The 21,079-nt window shown below is 39.9% G+C and overlaps 1 protein-coding gene across 1 annotated transcript in view; it reads right to left on the reverse strand.

The window, feature by feature from the left end:
- Window positions 1-21,079, reverse strand: part of znf609a (zinc finger protein 609a) — a 194,543-nt gene that overhangs the window by 37,561 nt on the left and 135,903 nt on the right. Inside the window, exon 3 of the mRNA XM_062993058.1 lies at window positions 7,083-7,308. Within this exon, the coding sequence (XP_062849128.1) occupies window positions 7,083-7,308 (226 nt within the window). The remainder of the gene's footprint in view (window positions 1-7,082; window positions 7,309-21,079) is intronic.

A 21,079-nucleotide genomic window follows, 5' to 3' on the forward strand; every position in this document is an offset into this window, starting at 1 on the left:
AGTTATTCTTTCGTGCAATTACACCTACAAAATACAACACTATTGAAATAAAGAAGGAAATAATAGAGAAATATGAGAGTTATTGTTGTTTCTGGTAGATAAATGTATTATGGTGTATGATACAGCACACGTACTGTACTGAAATGTGCTGTGTGTTTTATGTACAGTACTACTCTGTATTGTTGTTTATTATTGTTTATGACAGTAATGTCTATTCTATAATTTAAGATTTAAGGGAAAATATACTTGTATTTAGTGCTGGGCAATAATTTGATATCGATATATATCGCGATAGAAAATGTTTCAATAACGGTGATATGATTTTTAAACAAATTCGATCGATATGCATACGTCAGTGCGTGATGACGTACGCCACAGGCACGAAGCCGGTGCTCAGCGTTACCGCTCTGATTACACTCCGCTACAACACGGTGGATATTAGCGGCTAAATGAGTTCAACAGCGGTGAGTGAACGAGCATCCACAGTCAGGGGCGGAGCCGGGGGGTGGCCGCTTTGCCGGTGTTACTTTTTTGCGGAAGCATTTCTGCTCGCAGGTGTTCCCACAGGGACGCAATTCAACAGCGCACGTCAAGCAAGTAGTTCTCCACCAAAACAGTGCAGTTACACACTCAACATAAATGTCAACCACCAACACAATTACAGAAAAAGTACTAGTACTGAGTACTAATACCAGTTATTAATATTACTTCTTATTAGTTGTGGTGCTCGACGACGGGATATTCGCGTTCCACTGTTGACAGATTGGGCGGTTTTCTTCTAAATTGGGCGTTTTTTTTTTTTTTTCTAAAACAATTTAATAGCATTTAAATAACACTTCTATTGAAAAGAGAATATTCAGTTTTAAGAAGCCCCAGCATTGTAGAAGGCTATTAAAAGTAAAGTCAATTTTCAATGCTGATTTGGCTTAATAGTGTTGGTCAGAATGTGTCATATTCTTGAAAGAAAATTAACATTTGTTTTCCATGCATTTACACTGGCATGTTCTGGGGTTCAGATGAGTCTCATCATTACACACAAGTTTGCAGTCAAATGATCAAGTATTGCAAAGGAATATCTTTGAAATTCTGTTAAGGTTATAGGCTATATTTTAGTTTTTCACAGGGAAAATGAGAAAAAATAAAAAGCTTATTATGCTAGGCTTGATGTAATTCTACATGGTACTCACTGCCATAGGTAAACGAGTGAGTGACCAAAACACTACTAGATCAACAGCCACTAGCCTATAGGGTGGCCACATTCATAGTCACAAAAAGGAGGACAATACACCCAAAAGTAGGGCATCATACCAGGAACAGGGGGACATGATACTGCAACACACAGAATGAAACCAGAACCCATATAACAGAATTTTTGACCAATTTAAGCAAGTTTTTGGCAGTTTTTCTGACATTTGTATTATTCATATCAATATCGGAATTATATCGTATCGACCGAAATTAGGAGCTTTATCGTGATATACATTTTAGCCATATCGTCCAGCCCTACTTGTATTTATAACAAAAAAGACCATTTAAGACATTAGAAAGGTTAGGTAAGGGGGGGGGGGGGGGGGGGGGGTTTGGGAGGTCTGGCACGGATTAATTCTATTTACATGATTTCTTATGGGAAAAATAGGTTTAACTAACGAACACTTTGACTTAAGAACAGCCCTTCAGAACCAATTAAATTCGTAAGTCAAGGGTCTACTGTAGTGACTGACAGCTAAGTTAAAGCCATCAACATTAGGCACGCTCATAGCCATGTCTTTCCTTAGCATGGTACTTAAGACAGTGTTGCAAAAAACACCAGTGTTTTCCCCCATGAGCTCAGTGACACCTCGGCACCCATTCAGCATTCACCGCACAGCTGGTTTGCCACTGTGAATTAACTGACTGCTGAATTTCAAACTGAGCATACCGCCGACTGAAAGGTTACATTATGTGTCTGATCACCACAAGAAACAAGAAAACGTCCACCCTTCGACCTCTGCAGAGGAAATTCTGATTCATACTAGGATCTGCCTAAAAACAGAAGCCCTCCAATACAGCTCTTTGTCTGAGATCTGTCATCAGGGCACTGGAACAAAAATAACAGTGGGCCATCAAGGGTTCAGCCTTGGCAAAACCTCTGCTGCTGCAGCCAGGAAGCTGTGCGCCAGCTTGCAATAAGAGAGAATTTTGTGGGGCGGCACTTCAACAGCAATAAATTTGTAGAGGATTTGGAGCCGACATTTCCAGTTGTCAGCATGTGGTGTCCGCAGGCACTGGAGCTCTGCTGGCCCGGCCCCAGGGTTACCGAGGTTTCACCGATGAGGGATTTCTGTCCTTGTGCCACTTTCAAAATGTGACTCTTTTCTCTGTAAGTGAATCAAGTTTTTTATAAGACTACTCTGTTCACACTACCACTTCTCTTTCTTGTCATCCTTAATCCTTCCACAGACTAGGTCCTTTCAGCAAATCTTCTAGCTGCCTCTTGTCACCATTGTGGCTCCCTGGGTGAGCACGGGGAGCTGTCAGGCATTCTGCACTACTGATTGAAGGTCATAGATGCTAGGTCAGGGGCATCTCTCCCCCTGCATTTCACTCTAAAGGCTCAGCATGAGGCCACTCATTGATCCACGCAACTCTCTCTAAATACTAAACTGTGAAAGGTCAGCATTTGGAAGTCAAATTCCAGCGTAAAAGGTTGCTCTGCCATTGGCTGCGAATAAACAGGACTTTAATTAAGGAAAAAGGCATTTTGGGTGGATTAGGAAGGTCACAATATGATAGAAATAAACAGATTAAAGGCATGTCACCCATGCCAATGGAACAATTTCATCAGTTTACATGATTATCCACTTCCAAAATATCCAGGAACATTGACAAACTGTCTTATATTACTAAATATACAAGACGGCTATTAAAATTTCTCCTTACAAGTGTGAAAATACATTAACCTTGATTCGCAGATCTGTTTACTAGCTAATATATTTTTAAGTAGGTCCCATAGAGAGCATGATCCACAATCTTGATTAAGGTTGCGCCACTATAAGCACTTAATAGGCCGAAGTTACTGTCAGTGTTGCAGTTAAGAGGTTAAATCCAACATTCTCTCTTTGCTTTTGAAGGACGTGTTTTGAGGAATGTGAAGGTGAATGAGGTAACATTTTCCAAGAGGTTACAAAAAGGGTAAGAAAAGTGGTGGTTTGAATCCATATTTCCTACACTACACTTGATAAGCAAACTCTAATAATCAATATTCTTTAAATGAATATACAGAATCAAGCCTTTTATACTGGCATATTAAAAGCAATGTTGGCAAAGCAGCAAAGTCATGTTCACTTACTGCAAGCAGTGCCCAAATTGTCAGACATTATACAAAACACATTTATTACTGCAGTGACACTGACATGGTGGTGGTGTGTTAGTGTGTGTTGTGCTGGTATGAGTGAATCAGACACAGCAATGCTGATGGAGTTTTTAAACACCTCATTGTCACTGCTGGACTGAGAATAGTCCACCAACCAAAAATATCCAGCCAACAGCGCCCCGTGGGCAGTGTCCTGTGACCACTGATGAGGGTCTAGAAGATGACCAACTCAAACAGCAGCAATAGATGAGCGATCGTCTCCGACTTTACATGTACAAGGTGGACCAACTAGGTAGGAGTGTCTAATAGAGTGGATAGTGAGTGGACACGGTATTTAAAAACTCCAGCAGCGCTGCTGTGTCTGATTCACTCATACCAGCACAACACACACTAACACACCACCACCATGTCAGTGTCACTGCAGTGCTGAGACTCATCCACCATCTAAATAATACCTACTCTGTGGTGGTCCTGTGGGGGTCCCGACCATTGAAGAACAGAGAAACAGATGGACTACAGTCAGTAATTGTAGAACTACAAAGTGCTCCTATATGGTAAGTGGAGCTGATAAAATGGACAGTGAGTGTAGAAACAAGGAGGTGGTTTTAATGTTATGGCTGATTGGTGTATATTTTCCCATGATAATTCTTTATTTTTTAATAAAAACTATATGTATGTGTGCTAAAATGACAGGAGGTGCAGACAAACGTTAACATGTATAACTGTAGGAAACAATATTCCATGCAGCGTTAAGGAGTAGAACCATTTATCAGCAAATTACATTTAATCAATCAAAGTCAGGCACATGCTGTGGTAAAGAAAAGAATAAGCTTATCATAGAAAAATGTTCTCAAGTCCTTAAAAAACACAAATATCTAGTGATCTTAAGAACATTATTATTTTTATGTCCTTATGTCCTCTGAATAACAAAAATGTGAATGCATAGCCATTCAGGGCTTCTGTACTATTCCAAATTACTGCAATCTTACTGCAAACTGACTCCAATTACTAGCAATAACATACTTAAGTAATTATTTCAGAAACAAATAAAGTGCCAAGCACCAGTCCATTATACAACACTCAAAACAAGACAGATCTAGAATAATAATTCAAGCATCCCTGCAACACTTGTCCCCGGCAGAATCATAAATGCAACAGTGAAATGGCTCTGACAGCAGCGGCGCACTGGCTGCCTAATGCTCATCTCCACACCGCTCTCAAGAGGCGGATTTAGACTTTTTCTCCGGCTTATTTTTTGCATTTGTCAAGCGGAGGCTTCTGCGCCATGATGAGACCTCTGGGGCTCAGGCACTACTAACACTGCATGAGAGCTACTGAAGTGCTCGGGGTGAGGCAGTGAATCACCAAGCGGCTGGGGCGCGGAGCGCTAGAGGACGGGAAGGGACTGACAGGATATGGAAAGCGCAAGCTAGTCATACATTCCCCCTGTGCTCCTGGCAGGTTAGCCCAGAGGGACTACTGAAATGTAGTGCGCTGAAGTTAATGGTATGCGTAGGAGCCGGAAAGAATGTGGCCTGGCTCATTGTTAAAATTGCAGCAATTGTGAATGCTGCACTGCAATTTTAGCACTCATTAGCAGGAGTCTGAATAACATTCCGAGATGGAAATTTAATAGTCAGCATGTTAAGAGCTCCACGGTTTACTTAGGTCACCACATTACCATATTTGCTTGGCAACACTGGAGTGGATGACAGCAGCTACAGTGGGTAATTGCTCTTTGGCTTTTTGTTCCTTCAAATCTCTTTTCTGGAGGTTGACTGCTGCTTATGCTTTTTATTATTGTAAAGCTTATCTCAGTCTCACACTTTGTTCAAACAAATTTAGACCCCTGCTGTAGAATCATGCCCGAGCAGGCATGTGATGCAAGAGGGGCTTCTCTACCCACTAGCTGAAAGTATCAAATAAAGCAAGGTTTCCCAAGAAATGAGCCGCAGATGAAATGGATGACCTTCTGTAGCATAATTCCTTTAGTTTAATCGCATTCGTTTGTTAGATACTATTTTGGATGATCGTGATTAATTGTTAGGGCACTTTAAACACAAGGGTTATTTATTAATGTAAATGAACCTCCATTATGAAATATAATTATAGTAAATTATCCTGAGTTAATTAATGATTTCTTAAAAAAATTTCACATATCCCAGCTTGTTTGGAAGCTGGGGTCAGAGCGCAGGGTCAGCCATTGTACGCCGCCCCTGTAGCAGACAGGGTTAAGGGCCTTGCTCAAGGGCACAAAAATAGCTGCATAGCAGAGGCTGGATAAACTGATAAAGACTTCATTTAAAGCAAAATGTAGCTCTACAGAAATGTTTACAGAGTTAAAAACCCTTATTTTCTTTGGCGGTTGAATATTTCTGATTGCAGCTGTATGTTTTTATATATTCTCCAACAGTTAAAGTCATAAGTTTACATTGCACCCAGACTGCTTTTAAAACTTATATTTATCTCCTCCACAGATTCCAAGTCAATAAACTATAGTTTTATCAAGTTGTTTAGGATAGCTATATTGGCAAGCAATTTTTCCAACAAAAATTTAAAAACAGATCACTTCATTATTCACTAATCCACTATATCAAACTTCCAGTGTGTAGGTTGACTGTGCCTTTAAATAGGTTGTTTGTTTGTTTGTTTATTAGGATTTTAACGTCATGTTTTACACTTTGGTTACATTCATGACAGACATGGTAGTTACTCGTTACACAAGATTCATTAGTTCACAAGGTTATATCGAACACAGTCATGGACAATCTAGTAACTCCAATTCACCACATTGCATGTCTTTGGACTGTGGGAGGAAACCAGAGCACCCGCAGGAAACCCACGCAGACACGGGGAGAACATGCAAACTCCACACAGAAAGGACCCGGGCCGTCCAACCTGGGGATCGAACCCAGGACCTTCCTGCTGTGAGCCACCCTGCCGCCCCTAAATAGGTTGTAAAATATCATAGCTTTAGAAGCTTCCAATAGGCTAACTGACATCATTCGAGTTAACTGGAGGTGTACCTGTGGCAGTTTTTTAGCGTTTACCTTCAGGGCCTACTTGCCTCTTTGCTTGACATCATGAGAAAAACAAATATAATTAGCCGAGACATCAAACAAAAAAAAAAAAGAACTGTGGACCTCCACAGGTCTAGAACATTCTTGGGAGAACTTCCAAATGCCTGAAGGTATCATGCTTATCTGTAATATGCAAGTTTTAACACCATGAGACCATGCATCCATCATACTGTCTTGACACATTCGTTTTCCTAGAAATGACTGTTCTTTGGTGAGAAAAATACAAACCAATCCAAGAACAACAGCAAACAACCTTGTGAAGATGATGGAGGATACAGCTACAAAGGTATCTGTATCAACAGTAAAACGTGTCCTTTATCAAAGATCACTCAGCAAGGAAGATGTCACCGCTCCAAAACCGCCATAAAAAGGCAGGTAACACTTTACAACTGCACACAGGGACAGAGATCTTACTTTTTGGAGAAATGTCCTCTAATAGGATAAAACAAAATGGAACTGTTTGAAGGCATTGGTTCAAGCCCTACCATTGCCAGGTTGCCACTACTGGGTCCCTAGGCAAGATCTCCCAATTGTTAGAACTGTATTTGGTCACATATGTTAGTTGCTTTGGATACAAGGATCTGCTGATGACCTAAAATGTGTACACTAATCCTTGCAAAATCCAACCAATACAAAAAATCTTTTCTTACCGTCTTCTGTTTCTTGCCATACAATGCCTTCCAGGTTAACACTGGTGCCAGGCTCACAGGGACCTAAACATTCTGGCTCGGTGGCAAGCGCCACATCAGATGTGTTCACTGCGACTGAGCGTGTGCGAACCATGATCTGTTCACACGGGGAGGAGATATCGGTGCTGCCGACTGGAGTGAGGAGATGTAGAGGTGGAGGAGCCGGCGTGGAGACTGGGGAATCCATCTGGACAAAGACACAAGAGCAAATCCTACATTCAGGTTTCAGTTTGAAAAACAGTATACATTATAGTTTATTGTTTTTAGATGAGTATGTTCGTTTCTATTAAATGTTAGCGAGGTAAAGTGGCAAACTGATCATTTGATAATCTGAAATGTAGCTTTTTTTAATCTCATTACTAAACAAAATACATTTGCCTTTTGTTTTAATAACATTTTTACTTAGGAACAGATGTGAGGCAAAAGTGCTACCCACTAGGGCTGGGCGATATGGATCAAAAATAATATCTCGATATTTTTAGCTGAACGGCGATATACGATATATATATCGATATTTTTTTATTCCATAAGTTAATAACAAAAAGACACTTCTGAGACAAAGCTACATGTTCCAAATTTTATACAGGCACTTTTATTAATATTCATGCTGGGGAAGCTTCACACAAGAACTATTTTTCCTAAAAAAAGAGCTATTCTAAGAAAAAGAAAGTTGTTTTCTAACGTATCACCTGTCGTGTAATGTGAATTACAAATATATTGTCTGGCCCTTTAAGAATGTTAAGTGCACTATAGGGCGCAGGGAGCAAGTGTGTAGGGAAGATATCAGAATTGATCGTTTCCGGCTGTGCTTATGTTCTTATGTGGTTTTGCACTGAGCTTGTGTGACATTAAAAGCAGCGTTCTCGTTAAACCCCCCCTCACATGTTTGGACTTTATACATTATTTTACATCAGTCGCCACAACATTAACATTTACATTAATATTTTCTTTTACTGTATAGAACTCAATTCTGTAATACAGGCATAACTAATCGTACACGTCACTGTGTAACTATTACAACATTTAATGCATTTTAATCAGCGTTCTGCCTCATGCACTTTATTATTTTTTAACAGCTTTATTTGTTGTTTAATTGCTGTGTGCTGATTGTTTACTGCAGAGTTAGTTCGTGCAATTGTATTAATGTGTGGATGTTTATTGGCCAAGAACAAGAAATACTATAATACAAGATAAATAAATAAATGAGTCTCGGACGTCGGGCGATCATCCAGTATAAACTAACACGACCACGTACAACATCCAGTACAGAAATCACTCCTCATAATGTTTGTTTTTACAGATAGAGCAAATATATGTACGTCAAATATACAAACACAAGAGTCAGAACAACATGGGACACGTCATTACGTTATTATTACCGTTTCAACACTTGTGCATGATTTACACGCTCTATATATGAAGTAAATACATGCATGTCAACGCGTGCACGCGCTTGTATGTTTATTTCCGTTTTCCCGTTTTTCTATACTGGGTTTTGAAATGAAGACGACCCGTTTTCTTGTTTTTCAAACGCAACATACTCTATATCGATATACACAATATTGTCTTATCTTGTATCTCGTATATTTCTTTGAATCTCGATATATCGCCCAGCCCTACTACCCACTGAGCCATGGTGCTGCCCGGGCTGGTATGTGTAAAAACCCAAAAACATAAACAAACATTCTCCCCGTTGAATATTGTTGAATTAATGCATTTCCGTCCTTATCAATTAACCTTGGTGGTTAAGGTACTGGACTAGTAATCAGAAGGTCGCTGATTCAAACATCATCAATGCCAGGTTGCCAACGTTAGACCCCTAAGCAAGGCTCATAACCCTCAACTTATCAGACTGTATATGGTCACAACTGTTAAGTCACTTAGGATAAAATCATCTGCTAAAAGCTGTAAATGTAATCATGTTATTTCATCCTTATGATTTCTGGATGGCAACAGTTAATAGGAAGACAAATTTAAGCTTTATTCTTTAAAGATTCAGACACTGTATTAGCAATCAAGTATGTCACCCTGCCTACCTTTGCACCACTAACAATCCAGCTGGTAAGAATGTAATCTCAAAGTCAAACTAACATGGCATCGCACATTGTTATGTGTTAATAAGATTAATTGTTAGCGTTCCTCGCAGCTTTATAACAGTCGGCTCATTTCCCACCTTCCCTTGTTGCCAAAGTAATTTGATTTCACAAACACTGGTGCTTATCTGCACTGAAACTTAATTTGATCATCTAATTAAAGGTTTTAATGATTCTGCCTACATCAGGCTTTCGGAGAGTCGCAGTAGCATTAGACTCAAATACTGAGCTGGGAGAAACACATGCAATGGAAATCTGTCCTAAAGTATTTAATACATTTACAGCTTATCTGTACCATGTGTACAATGGATAGATATAGTGCTCTTGTGCATGCCTAATAATAGTTGGCATCATTATGTGAGGAGACATTAAACCACATGAGGGAAAGAGGCCAGTCACAGGAGGTAGAATTATTACCCATAGAGAAGAGATGAGTTTGGAATTGAGATTTGAAGAACACACTGAAAAATATCCTGAGATTATAAATTCTACAGTTACGTCATTATGCTGAAAGATCCTTCACCCAGCCAGCAAACCACAAGCAGAGATTTAGGGGGTGAGATCACACACCGCTGTCATGATGATTAGATGGACTTAGCATAGTTTGTAATGAATCAAACTGATGTAGTGATGTTTCATATTGTCGTTCATGTCAGCAAGTGAACTAATAAAACAGGCATTCCCATAGGAAAGACAGGAACCTACAAGGTAGAGTTTCCAACTACCTAAAGACAGAGGGTCAGCAATAGTTCAAAGGCAAAAAAAGAAGAAAACAAGATCAAAAGTGTGCTAGTTCTAGATCACGTTGAGATTACGGTACAGAGTACTTATGTGGAGTATCTTTAGCATCCATTGTAAGCTGATAAGTATGTTGTGGCAGAGAGTCTCAAAGGCAAGATAAGAATCTTTAGGGTGCTAATCAGTTGATAGGAAGTCAAACAAAAGAACAGACAAGACAAAGGAAATTATGTTACGATTTGGAACAAACATTCACAGTTACTTCCTTCATTATTCATATGATGACATATAAAGCGTACTCCACCGACAAACTGGAGTATGGCTGTTTTCTGAATATAAGGATCAAGTAAATTGGATTTAACTCATTTAATTAATAGCAAAATTAAGTTAAAGCTAAATTTGGCGCTTAGATGGCACAGCAGAGATGACTTCGTAAACATGAGTTCGAATCTCAGCTCTGCTACCGGCAGACAACAATTAGCTCGTTCGTTGGGGTGGATGTCGGATGGGATTCCCCATATTTGATGTAATTACGACCTCTGCTGGCTGATCGATGGTGCCTGCACAGAGACAAGGGATCATGGAGATCAGTGCGTGACAGATCGCCATGTGAACTCGCCTCGTACAGGTAAAAAGATGCAGTCGGGTACTGCACACGTGTCGGAGGGGGCGTGTGTTAGTCAATGGAAGAGTAATGCAATAGGGTAATTGAATACGACTAGACCTAGGATCACTGGGAAAAATATATAAAGAGTTAAAGCTAAATTTAAATCTGCAGATAGATTCAGAGGGGGGGGGGGGGGGGGGGGGTGTTTTTGATTGCAACTGTATATAAGTAAATGTGATCATTAATATCCTTTATTTTTAATGCATTTTCTCCCCATTTTTCCTCCTGATTTAGCGCATCCAATTTGTCTCCTGCTGCTGAGAGATACCAGATTTGCATCCAAGGAGAGCACGCCGCTGCCCACACCTTCTTTACACGTGTACAGCCCTCCTCTTCTCGTCCATGCTTCCTGCACGGGCGTCTGCCAATCAGGGTCCTTACACAGCGTATGAAGACCCACCCACCCACACATAGTCCGGTCCCCACCCTGCAGATACAGCGGAGATACTATTTTCTATAGAATAGAAAAATATAGTTTATTATCAATGCTAATCAGAAGCTGCAGGTACGCAGCAGAGGGGAACTGGTTCATTGTTAATAGTGAAGAGCGAATAGTGAAGAGTTAATCACCAGTAAATCAACAAAGGTACCATTTTCAAGGCAGCTGAATGAATCAGTCTATTGTTAAATTTTTTTATTTATAATACAGAACAGCTACAGTGTAAAAAAAAAACTTCAAGTGATCACTGGACATGAAATTCACCGCTGACATCTCATAGTGCGATCACAATGATCTGACAGACCATGCCGGTCAGTGTTATGACAGCAGAACAGCAGCCACTGCAGCTATTTTCCGCTCGATTGCTCAGTCACTGAGGACATTTTGGTATGAGAACAGAAGGACCGCTAGCAATGAGGCATGCACCAAGAGAAGCTTATTCTTTGTTTTTAAAATTTTGGGTCTGTATGCTTCAGCACTAGAAGCAACAAGCTCCCAGCTGTATTGAGATGAGAGAAAAAGGCCTGTAATTGAGGAGGCAGCTGGCGCACTCGGCAGACGGAGGGATTTCTGAGCACACCTCAGGAGGCTCTTACTGTCAAGGATATTATTGAGCCCACAGTGCTGGAACAGATGCCTGCAGTTGCAGCTTATATGTAAAACGTGAGATGTTAAAACTGCCACACTTCCATGAAAAGACTTATGCAATTCTGATTTACAAATACACCGATCAGCCATAACATTAAAACCACCTCCTTGTTTCTACACTCACTGTTTATTTTATCAGCTCCACTTACCATATAGAAGCACTTTGTAGTTCTACAATTACTGACTGTAGTCCATCTGTTTCCCTGCATGCTTTGTTAGCCCACTTTCATGCTGTTCTTCAATGGTCAGGACTCTCCCAGGACCACTACAGAGTAGGTATTATTTGGGTGATGGATCATTCTAAGCACTGCAGTGACACTGACATGGTGGTGGTGTGTTAGTGTGTGTTGTGCTGGTATGAGTGGATAAGACACAGCAGCGCTGATGGAGTTTTTAAACACCTCACTGTCACTGCTGGACTGAGAATAGTCCACCAACCAAAAATATCCAGCCAACAGCGCCCCGTGGGCAGCGTCGTATGACCACTGATGAAGGTCTAGAAGATGACCAACTCAAACAGCAGCAATAGATGAACGATCGTCTCTGACTTTACATCTACAAGGTGGACCAACTAGGTAGGAGTATCTAATAGAGTGGACAGTGAGTGGACACGGTATTTAAAAACTCCAGCAGCGCTGCTGTGTCTTATCCACTCATACCAGCACAACACACACTAACACACCACCACCATGTCAGTGTCACTACAGTGCTGAGAATCATCCACCACCTAAATAATACCTACTCTGTGGTGGTCCTGACCATGGAAGAAGATGGACTACAGATGGACTATAGATGGACTACAGTCAGTAATTGTAGAACTTAGTGCTCCTATATGGTAAGTGGAGCTGATAAAATGGACAGTGAGTGTAGAAACAAGGAGGTGGTTTTAATGTTATGGCTGATCAGTGCAAATGCAATTTACAATTCCTTGTTGTTTCACACTGCCATTCTACTAACTGTTGGCTTTATTAGAAACACAACACTAATTCTGGGTAGGAGTAAATGTGGCATAAATCCCACAAGGTGATGGAAACATTCCACTGACATTTGAGTTTGTCATGACTGCAGAAATAATATGCTTTAAATCTGTTAGCAGCACAATCATTCTGTAAGTTTCCTGCTCTACCAAATCCCAAAGATGCTTTATGGGATTCTGATTTACTGACTGGAAGGTCACTTAAGTACACTTACCCTAATGTCATGTTCATGAAACCAGTCTGAGATTACATGTGCTGTGTAACATGGTGCCTTATTAAACTAAAAGTAGCTATTATAAAATAAACGTTTCCATAAAATGATACACGTGATTAACAACAATACATATAAAGGCTGTGGAATTTAAACAATGCTCAACGGATACTGATGTGTGCCAAGAAAACATCTGTGAGGCAGTGACCTATTGTAACCTCAGATTCCTGTTCCTGCCTGACAGCATTTAAATCTGATGTGTTTTTTTGCTTGTGTAGTCCATTTACCTCAAGGTCGGTTGTGTATGGCTTACCTGTTATCATTTTTTAAATTAAATTAAGTCAGCTTAAACCAGTCTGGCCACCTGACCTTTTACCCTTGCTAGATGTTTTATACCATTTTGTTACAGACCATTTTGTGTGACAATGCCAGGAGATCAGCAGTTTCCAACATAGCAGCCCAACCAGCCTGCCTGGCACCACCACGCCACAGTCACTAGAGTCACTAGAACCACATCTCTCTTTTTCAACTTTAAAGCTTCATGTGAAAATGAATCTTTTGACCAGTGTCTATATAGTTTTGTCACATGACTACTTCCCAAACATCCACAAAATTCTTTATTGGAACTCAAATATAGTGTTATACAGTGGTACCTTGTAACTCAACGTCCCCTAAACTCAAAATCTTTGAAACTCAACACCCTTCGTCAATAAATTTGTACCCTTAAACTCAACGTTTTACTTAAACTCAACGTGTGTGCAACTGCTGCTTTGTTCAGTGCTTGGCTTAAGTGGTGCGGTAAAATGTCAAAGTACGAATATGAGACGAATCTCCACATGTATCATTGTTTATCTGAAGTTTCCTCACCGTTTCACTTTTAAACTTGTGTTATAGCTCAGGGTTCTGAGAAATTGTAAGAATCAGCTTTTCTGAGAGAGTCTGAAATGCTTATCATTAAAAAAAAGCTTAGTGTGACTTAATGTATTAAAAGAACGACATAGAAACACTAAACCTCTCTTAATTATTAGTGCTCATAAGTTCTCTCCACTAATTAAGAAGCACAAGAAAACAATAAAGAAGTTAAAATAAAGAGCAGGTTTTATTGTATTTTTATTGGTATTTAACTGTTTTTTTAGTTGTAGTTCAGTGTTTGTTTATATTATATTTGTGTTATTGTCAGTGTATAAGTGTCAAAAACATAGGGATGTAACGATACAATCTACTCACGATGCGATTCACGATACTGGGCTCATGATACGATTTCTTCCTGATTATTCAAACAAAATGAAATTGAAGACAAATTCTGACAAAATTTCCTTTTATTTCTGAGGTAGGTACAAACTATGCAAAACAATGCTGCACATTTCCCCTTTTGTGTAAAAAAAAAAAAAACTAAAATTACATTTGATAACAAATCCAACATTATATAAATAAATGACTAATACAAATAAAGAAAGTATCCTCACATAAATACATTTGGCTGATAAATTCCAAACCTGGCAACCCTGTAGTGACATCAACCAGGCGAGGTGAATAGTGCCAGTGCCCTCTGTTATTTATAGTGAATATCAATTCATTATACATGTAAACCGATTTGAATCGCTACACATGTGAATCAATTTTTAACTGTCTTGTGGTGCATCGTTACATCCCTACAAAAACCCCATTAGACTACATTTACATTAGACTAAAATATATGCAGTTCCACAGGACCATGGAACGCATTAACAGATTTTCCATACATCCTATGAGGAAAAAATACCTTAAAACTCAACACTTTGTAAACTCAACGCCCCTCCCAGAACCAATTGACGTTGAGTTTCAAGGTATCACTGTATAATGCAATATACAACAAATATGTTTTTTAATAACAAAGGTTACAAACACTACAATAATTAAAATGATTAACAATAGAATGTAAAGATATTTTATTTATAGAAAAATTACAGGCTTGTAAAACCTGGCAATTATTTGGTGTTTGGCCCAAGGTCTGTGTGGCCTATTTTTATTATTATTTACTGAGAGTCTGTGTGGCTCTGGGTCTGTGTGGCCCTCATTTTACTATATTTTATTTTAGTTTTTCATGTTCTTAATTTTTTTATCTCTCTTGTTTGAATTTCATGTTCTCTTAATTGTAACTAAATGTTTGCAAGAAGTCTTTCTGAGGTTCTAGATCTCAGGAATGTTTTAATGCTTTTCATTTTTCCTTATGTAAAGCACTTTGAATTGCCACTGTGTATGAAAAGTGCTATACAAATAAACTTGCCTTGATAAGTAATTGTGTAATAATTGGAAATTAAAAAGAGGGTAAAACAGATCATTGTAACTAATCCAATGTACTACCTGAGTCGTTAATATTACATAACTTCCATCAAATTAGGCAGCTTAAGCAACATCTTGAAAACTAAACACATAATAATGCATTATACAACAGTTAGTTCCGACCTTACAATCTGATTGGTTGAGAAGCGTTCTAACTGTGCTGATATTCGTGATAACAGCACGGCCTTTTCACACCACAACTGTATTACTCCGCTGACGTGTTGCCAGTAACGACAATCTTCATGCACACAAACGCACACGCAGGCAACACAGCCTTTTTCCCCCGATCGTGTTTTAAATCCGTTATCTGATTTACAATCTAGCGCACTGTGTAGGGAACATAAATCCGTGATCTGATACACAATCTAGTGCACTATGTAGGGAACATTAATGAGAGACCGTGCGTTACTGCGATTTTATCACGGGGAAGGTTGTTTTGGCACGACGCAAAGTAGAGCGCCTAAAACATCTTTCCCTGTGATAAAATCATAGCAGTAACGCACGGTCTCGAGTGGCTTATTGCTTTTATAAAACGGGGGTCAACATAAAATATAATAAAGTACAACAATGTTCAATTTATAAATGTTTTTATTTACAAAAAGCATTCTTCCGCGACCCCAGGTAGTTCGTTAACAGTGTTGCTAGGCAACATGAGGGCAAACAGTTTTCAGTGGCGTATTAATATGGAATGATGTGAGGTGGTCATAGGTGTGCATTTATCGGGGATTTTACAACGGCTTCGAACGCGGCTCAGCCAATCAGATTTTAGGACCGGAACTATCCGTTTTATAAAGAAGGATACTTACCACTCCTACTCTTTATATCTAGGCTGACATATGCCAAAGATGGTTTAATATTGCTTTTTGATTCATGCACAGGGGTGGAATTACATCCCTCCTACTTACTGAGCAAGGTAAATTTTACTGCTTTAGACTTTTGAACAGAAATGGCTTTGTCACCATCAGACTCAAACAAGCAATTTTCTAGTGAAAGGGTAAGTGCTCGACTGTTATTCTACACTTGACCGTTATACCACCACCATTACCCGACTTTAATAATAAGATGATTTTTTTTTTCTTTCAATGAATTCAAAGCTGTGGTAATATTTGTAGGCTATTTAACAATATAAAACGCTGGCTGTCTGATTTATTTAGAGTATTAGTACTGTTTAGAATAAAACAGATTATGTGATAAAAGCCATGTAGTGAGACATATTTAATAAAGGATAATAATAAGTACAATTTACTTTAATACCCTAACCCTCTTTCATCTTCACTAGCAAGTACACACAGTGTCCATTTGTACCTCCTCATTAGCTTTCTCAGACACTTTGACCAAAAAGAATTCTTTCTGTTTTTATTTGGGGGGTGTGGGGGTGTGGACTGGGGCTACATAATATTAATCATGTTTAAAAGCAGCAGGTAGCAGTCATTCTCCAGCAGCTTTTATAACCACAGCATGGTGGATGGCTCGAAGTATTACTAGCAATCCTTCAATACACCTCTTTACTGCTAACATTTTATACACATGCTGTAAGCTGGGCACAATCCACTGGCTTCACTTGTCAGAAATAAGAAACCGAGCAGCCGAGCAACATAAATCAAACCAACACTTTATTATTATTGACCACACAGACATTTTAGTGGCTGACCATTCCTCCTTGACTCATTAAGTAATAACCTTTTCACACTTGGAAAACAGCCGTCAGCTCATGTTGTGCTTAAAGTCTACAACCATTGACAGGCTGCTGTTAAATAATTATGACATTGATTTGATAAAACAGGCAAATGTAATAGAAAGATATCTGAATGCTTACTGCTTGCATTTTTATTCATGTTATTCATATTTATTCAGATTTCTTTTTACTCCCACAGCAACTCACTACTACGCCTTGCAAAAGATTTCTTTAGAGTCTGTATTTACTGTGTTCTCCAGATTTTACCTCAGACCTAACTGGCATGTGCTCTGTGGATATTTTAGCCAGACATTAGACAATACGCATAACAATCACTGTCCATTTTATTAGCTCCACGTACCATATAGAAGCACTTTGTAGTTCTACAATTACTGACCGTAGTCCATCTAGTTCTCTGCATGCTTTGTTAGCCCACTTTCATGCTGTTCCTCATTGGTCAGGACTCTCCCAGGACCACCACAGAGCAGGTATTATTTGGGTGGTGGGTCATTCTCAGCACTGCAGTGATACTGACATGGTGGTGGTGTGTTAGTGTGTGTTGTGCTGGTATAAGTAAATAAGACACAGCAATGCTGATGGAGTTTTTAATCACTGTTACTGCTGGACTGAGAATAGTCCACCAACCAAAAACATCCAGTCAACAGCGCCCCGTAAGCAGCGTCCTGTGACCACTGATGAAGGTCTAGAAAATGACCAACTCAAACAGCAGCAATAGATGAGCGATCTTCTCAGACTTTACATCTACAAGGTGGACCAACTAGGTAGGAGTGTCTTATAGAGTGGACAGTGAGTGGACATGGTATTTAAAACACACACTAACACACCACCACCATGTCGGTGTCACTGCAGTGCTGAGAATGAACCACCACCTAAATAATACCTGCTTTGTGGTGGTACTGTGGGGTCCAGACCATTGAAGAACAGGGTGAAAGCAGGTTAAAAAGGTATGTAGAAAAACACAGTCAATAATTGTATAACTACAAAGTGCTTCTATATGGTAAGTGGAGCTGATAAAATGGACAGTGAGTGTAGAAACAAGGAGGTGATTTTAATGTTACGGCTGATCGGTGTAGATTGTAGATTGGTATAAATTCCAGTTGAAATTGATCTGGATCTGTTAGAACTTTTCAGTAAGAAAAGACTAAAATTCTTGTGTAGCATTAGGAAGAAAGATTAGACAGACAGTACTAAATTCCGACAACTTCCCCTTGGCACATTTCTTGTACGATGTGTCAGCATAGGTTACAAGCCATTACAAGCTGTTTCTATATTGCAGAGCAGTAAAGGTCATGTAAAATACTTGGCAACAAAACAGGCTTGTAAAATAAGTGAATAAAAATTTCCACTTACTGCAAAGCACATTGCCTATACCACATGGCATGAAAAGCTAAGTGGACCTTTGAACACTAACAGCATTAACAGCACAGCAACCTTACAATCAAAAGCACGGTGCCTACAGACCAAGAGCTTAGATGTTCCAAACCAGAAACCAATGCTTACAGCTTTACCAAAGGACCACCAAACACGAAGCATGAGCAGGAAAAGACGTCCCGCCACAATTTAAACTCACTATATGAATAGAAATGCCAGTGGCAATGTGGGGACGAGGAGCGGGAGAACACTCACTGGAAACAAGATCTAAATAAATATAAATACCAAACCATAGCAGGAGCGACAGCAGTGTTCAATAAAAACAAAGTCCACTTCCTGGCTCGGTTGCTCTTTTGTGGTTTTGAACTACACTATTAGTGGTTCAGAGCTGTTTTTTCCTTTAAGCAGTCCATTGGCCTTGAACTTGATCCAGACTCTGGCTCTCTAAACCCTGATCTGTGGTTAACAATTGCCATTCTACATATAAGATGCTTATATCTTGGTTTATATCAAGTTATACTCTGAATCAACATTAAGGGTTTTTACAGCTATGGAAAAGGGTTGTAAAAATGTAATAGGCCAGTGGGTGGACTGGTTACTTGTTAAACAGGTGTGGGTAGACCTGTGGTCACATTTCAGCCTTGCTTGTACTAATTACAGGTGTAAACGGCTAAATGTGTCTCATAAACCTGGTGACTTAAACCACATTCAGAAGTGGTCAGGGACATAGATTACAATAAAGAGCTACTTCTGAACCACTGTTGGGGTATTTTTTCTTTGTGGGGTTTGCTTTTTGCTTATTATCTTAAAGATTTGCCAAACAATAGCTGGATAACCATCAAACGATGCTGTTAAATGAAAATGTTAATACATTAAAAAATCCCAGATGTACATACTGTGGACGATCTAGAAAAGAACACTATACAGTGATGTATATATACCATACTGTAGTATTCATTACATGATAAGATAAAAAAAGAATTAATTTATGCAATTTGGAATCTGATCTCTTCTTGAAAGCTAAATGAAATGACCTGCTGCCTATATTTAATTAAATACAACACAGACTGAACAAATGTTAAGAGTGGCAACATGGTCCCGGGTTCGGATCCTCGCCTCCGGTTACCGTCTGTGAAAAGCTTCACGCGTTTTCTCTTTCGGATACTCAGGTTTCCTCCCACCCTTCAAATACATTCCAGTGAAATGATAAGCTAGTCTATATTGCTCCAAGGTGTAAGTAAGAGAGTGAGGGAGAGTGGACTGGCATCCTGTCCAGGGTGTACAAGATGTATTCCTGCCCACTGTGCGCACAGTGTTTGCTAAAAACGCCTTGAGCATAGCAATCCGAAACAAGACGATGCAGTTACTGAAAATGAATTAATCACTGAATGAATAAATACATAAATTAGCAAGTTTTAGCCAGTGTCTGAGAATTTTCTTTCACCTTATTCAATCTCCTAAAAAACAGGTGGACTGGCTGCTCAAAATTGCACTTAGGTGTGAATATATGAGTGAGTGGGTGTTTTTCTGAGCACTTTTCTCTTTTTTTTCCCGATTTCCCCCCAATTTTCTCCCATAATGTAGTCGTATCAAATTACCCTGATTGCGTTATGCTTCACCTGACTGAGGAGCTTTGCAACTAACACACGCCCCTCCGACACGTGTGCAGTACCGACTGCATCTTTTTACCTGCACGAGGCGAGTTCATATGCGAATCAGCCCTGTGTATTCCCCAACTCTGCGCAGGCACCATCGATCAGCCAGCAGAGGTCGTAATTGCAGCAGTTATGAGGAACCCTGGTCCGGCTCATTTCACCCTGAGGAACAGCCAATCGTTGTTCAAGTAGCCACCCAGCCCAGACGCTTTTATCCAAAGCAACTTACAATTGTGACAGTTTACAATCTAAGCAATTGAGGGTAAGGAGCATTGCTCAAGGGCCCAACAGTGGCAACCTGGCAGTTGTAGGGCTTGAACCAGCAACCTTCTGATTCTTAATCCAGTACCTTTTTTCCTCTCTTTTTTCCCCCAATTTTGATCCCCCAGTCTAGTCGTGTCCAACTACCCTGAATACCCCCTACTGATTCGACCCTTCACCGCTGACTGAGGACGCCTCTCAACTGACATGCGCCCCCTCCGGTACGCACAGTCAGTATAGACTGCATTTTTCACCTGCACAAGTCGAGTTCATATACTTGACGGGCACTGTGCACGGAGGGCCACACCCCCATCAGCACTATTCCTCAGCCCTGTGCAGGCGCCATCAGTCAGCCGCACCAGTTATGAGGACCTATGATCCGACTTTCTTACCCCTAAACCTGAACAACAGCCAATCGTTGTTCATACTGCCGCCCAGCCTAGTCGGAAAGGCAGAGCTGAGATTCGATACAATGTATTCGAAACCCCAACTCTGGTGAGCTAGCGTACTTTACCGCTGCGCCACCTGAGCGGTCCTAATCCAGTACCTTAACCACTAGGCTACAACTTCCCTTTATGTTGGTGGGGTTTTTCTAGATTGTTTTTGGTGTTTTTGATATTTTAACCTTTTTCTGTATGTTTCCGTATGGACTTTTTACTGTAATTAACACACAAACTAAATTGTGACTAAATCACACAAAATAAACGTTAATGCCTGAGGGCCCAACAGTGGCAATGTTGTGGTGGTGGGGCTTGCACCAGCATTACAGCTTTAATGGAGCGTGTGATGCCCTGTGATGGGCTGGCACCCTGCCCAAGGTGTATTTCCGTCCTTCTTCAAGTGTTTCCAGCACAAACTCGAGATCCACTGTAACTGTGAT

Source organism: Trichomycterus rosablanca, chromosome 1 (genome assembly GCF_030014385.1).
Source record: "Trichomycterus rosablanca isolate fTriRos1 chromosome 1, fTriRos1.hap1, whole genome shotgun sequence".
NCBI classification, from domain to species: Eukaryota; Metazoa; Chordata; class Actinopteri; order Siluriformes; family Trichomycteridae; genus Trichomycterus; species Trichomycterus rosablanca.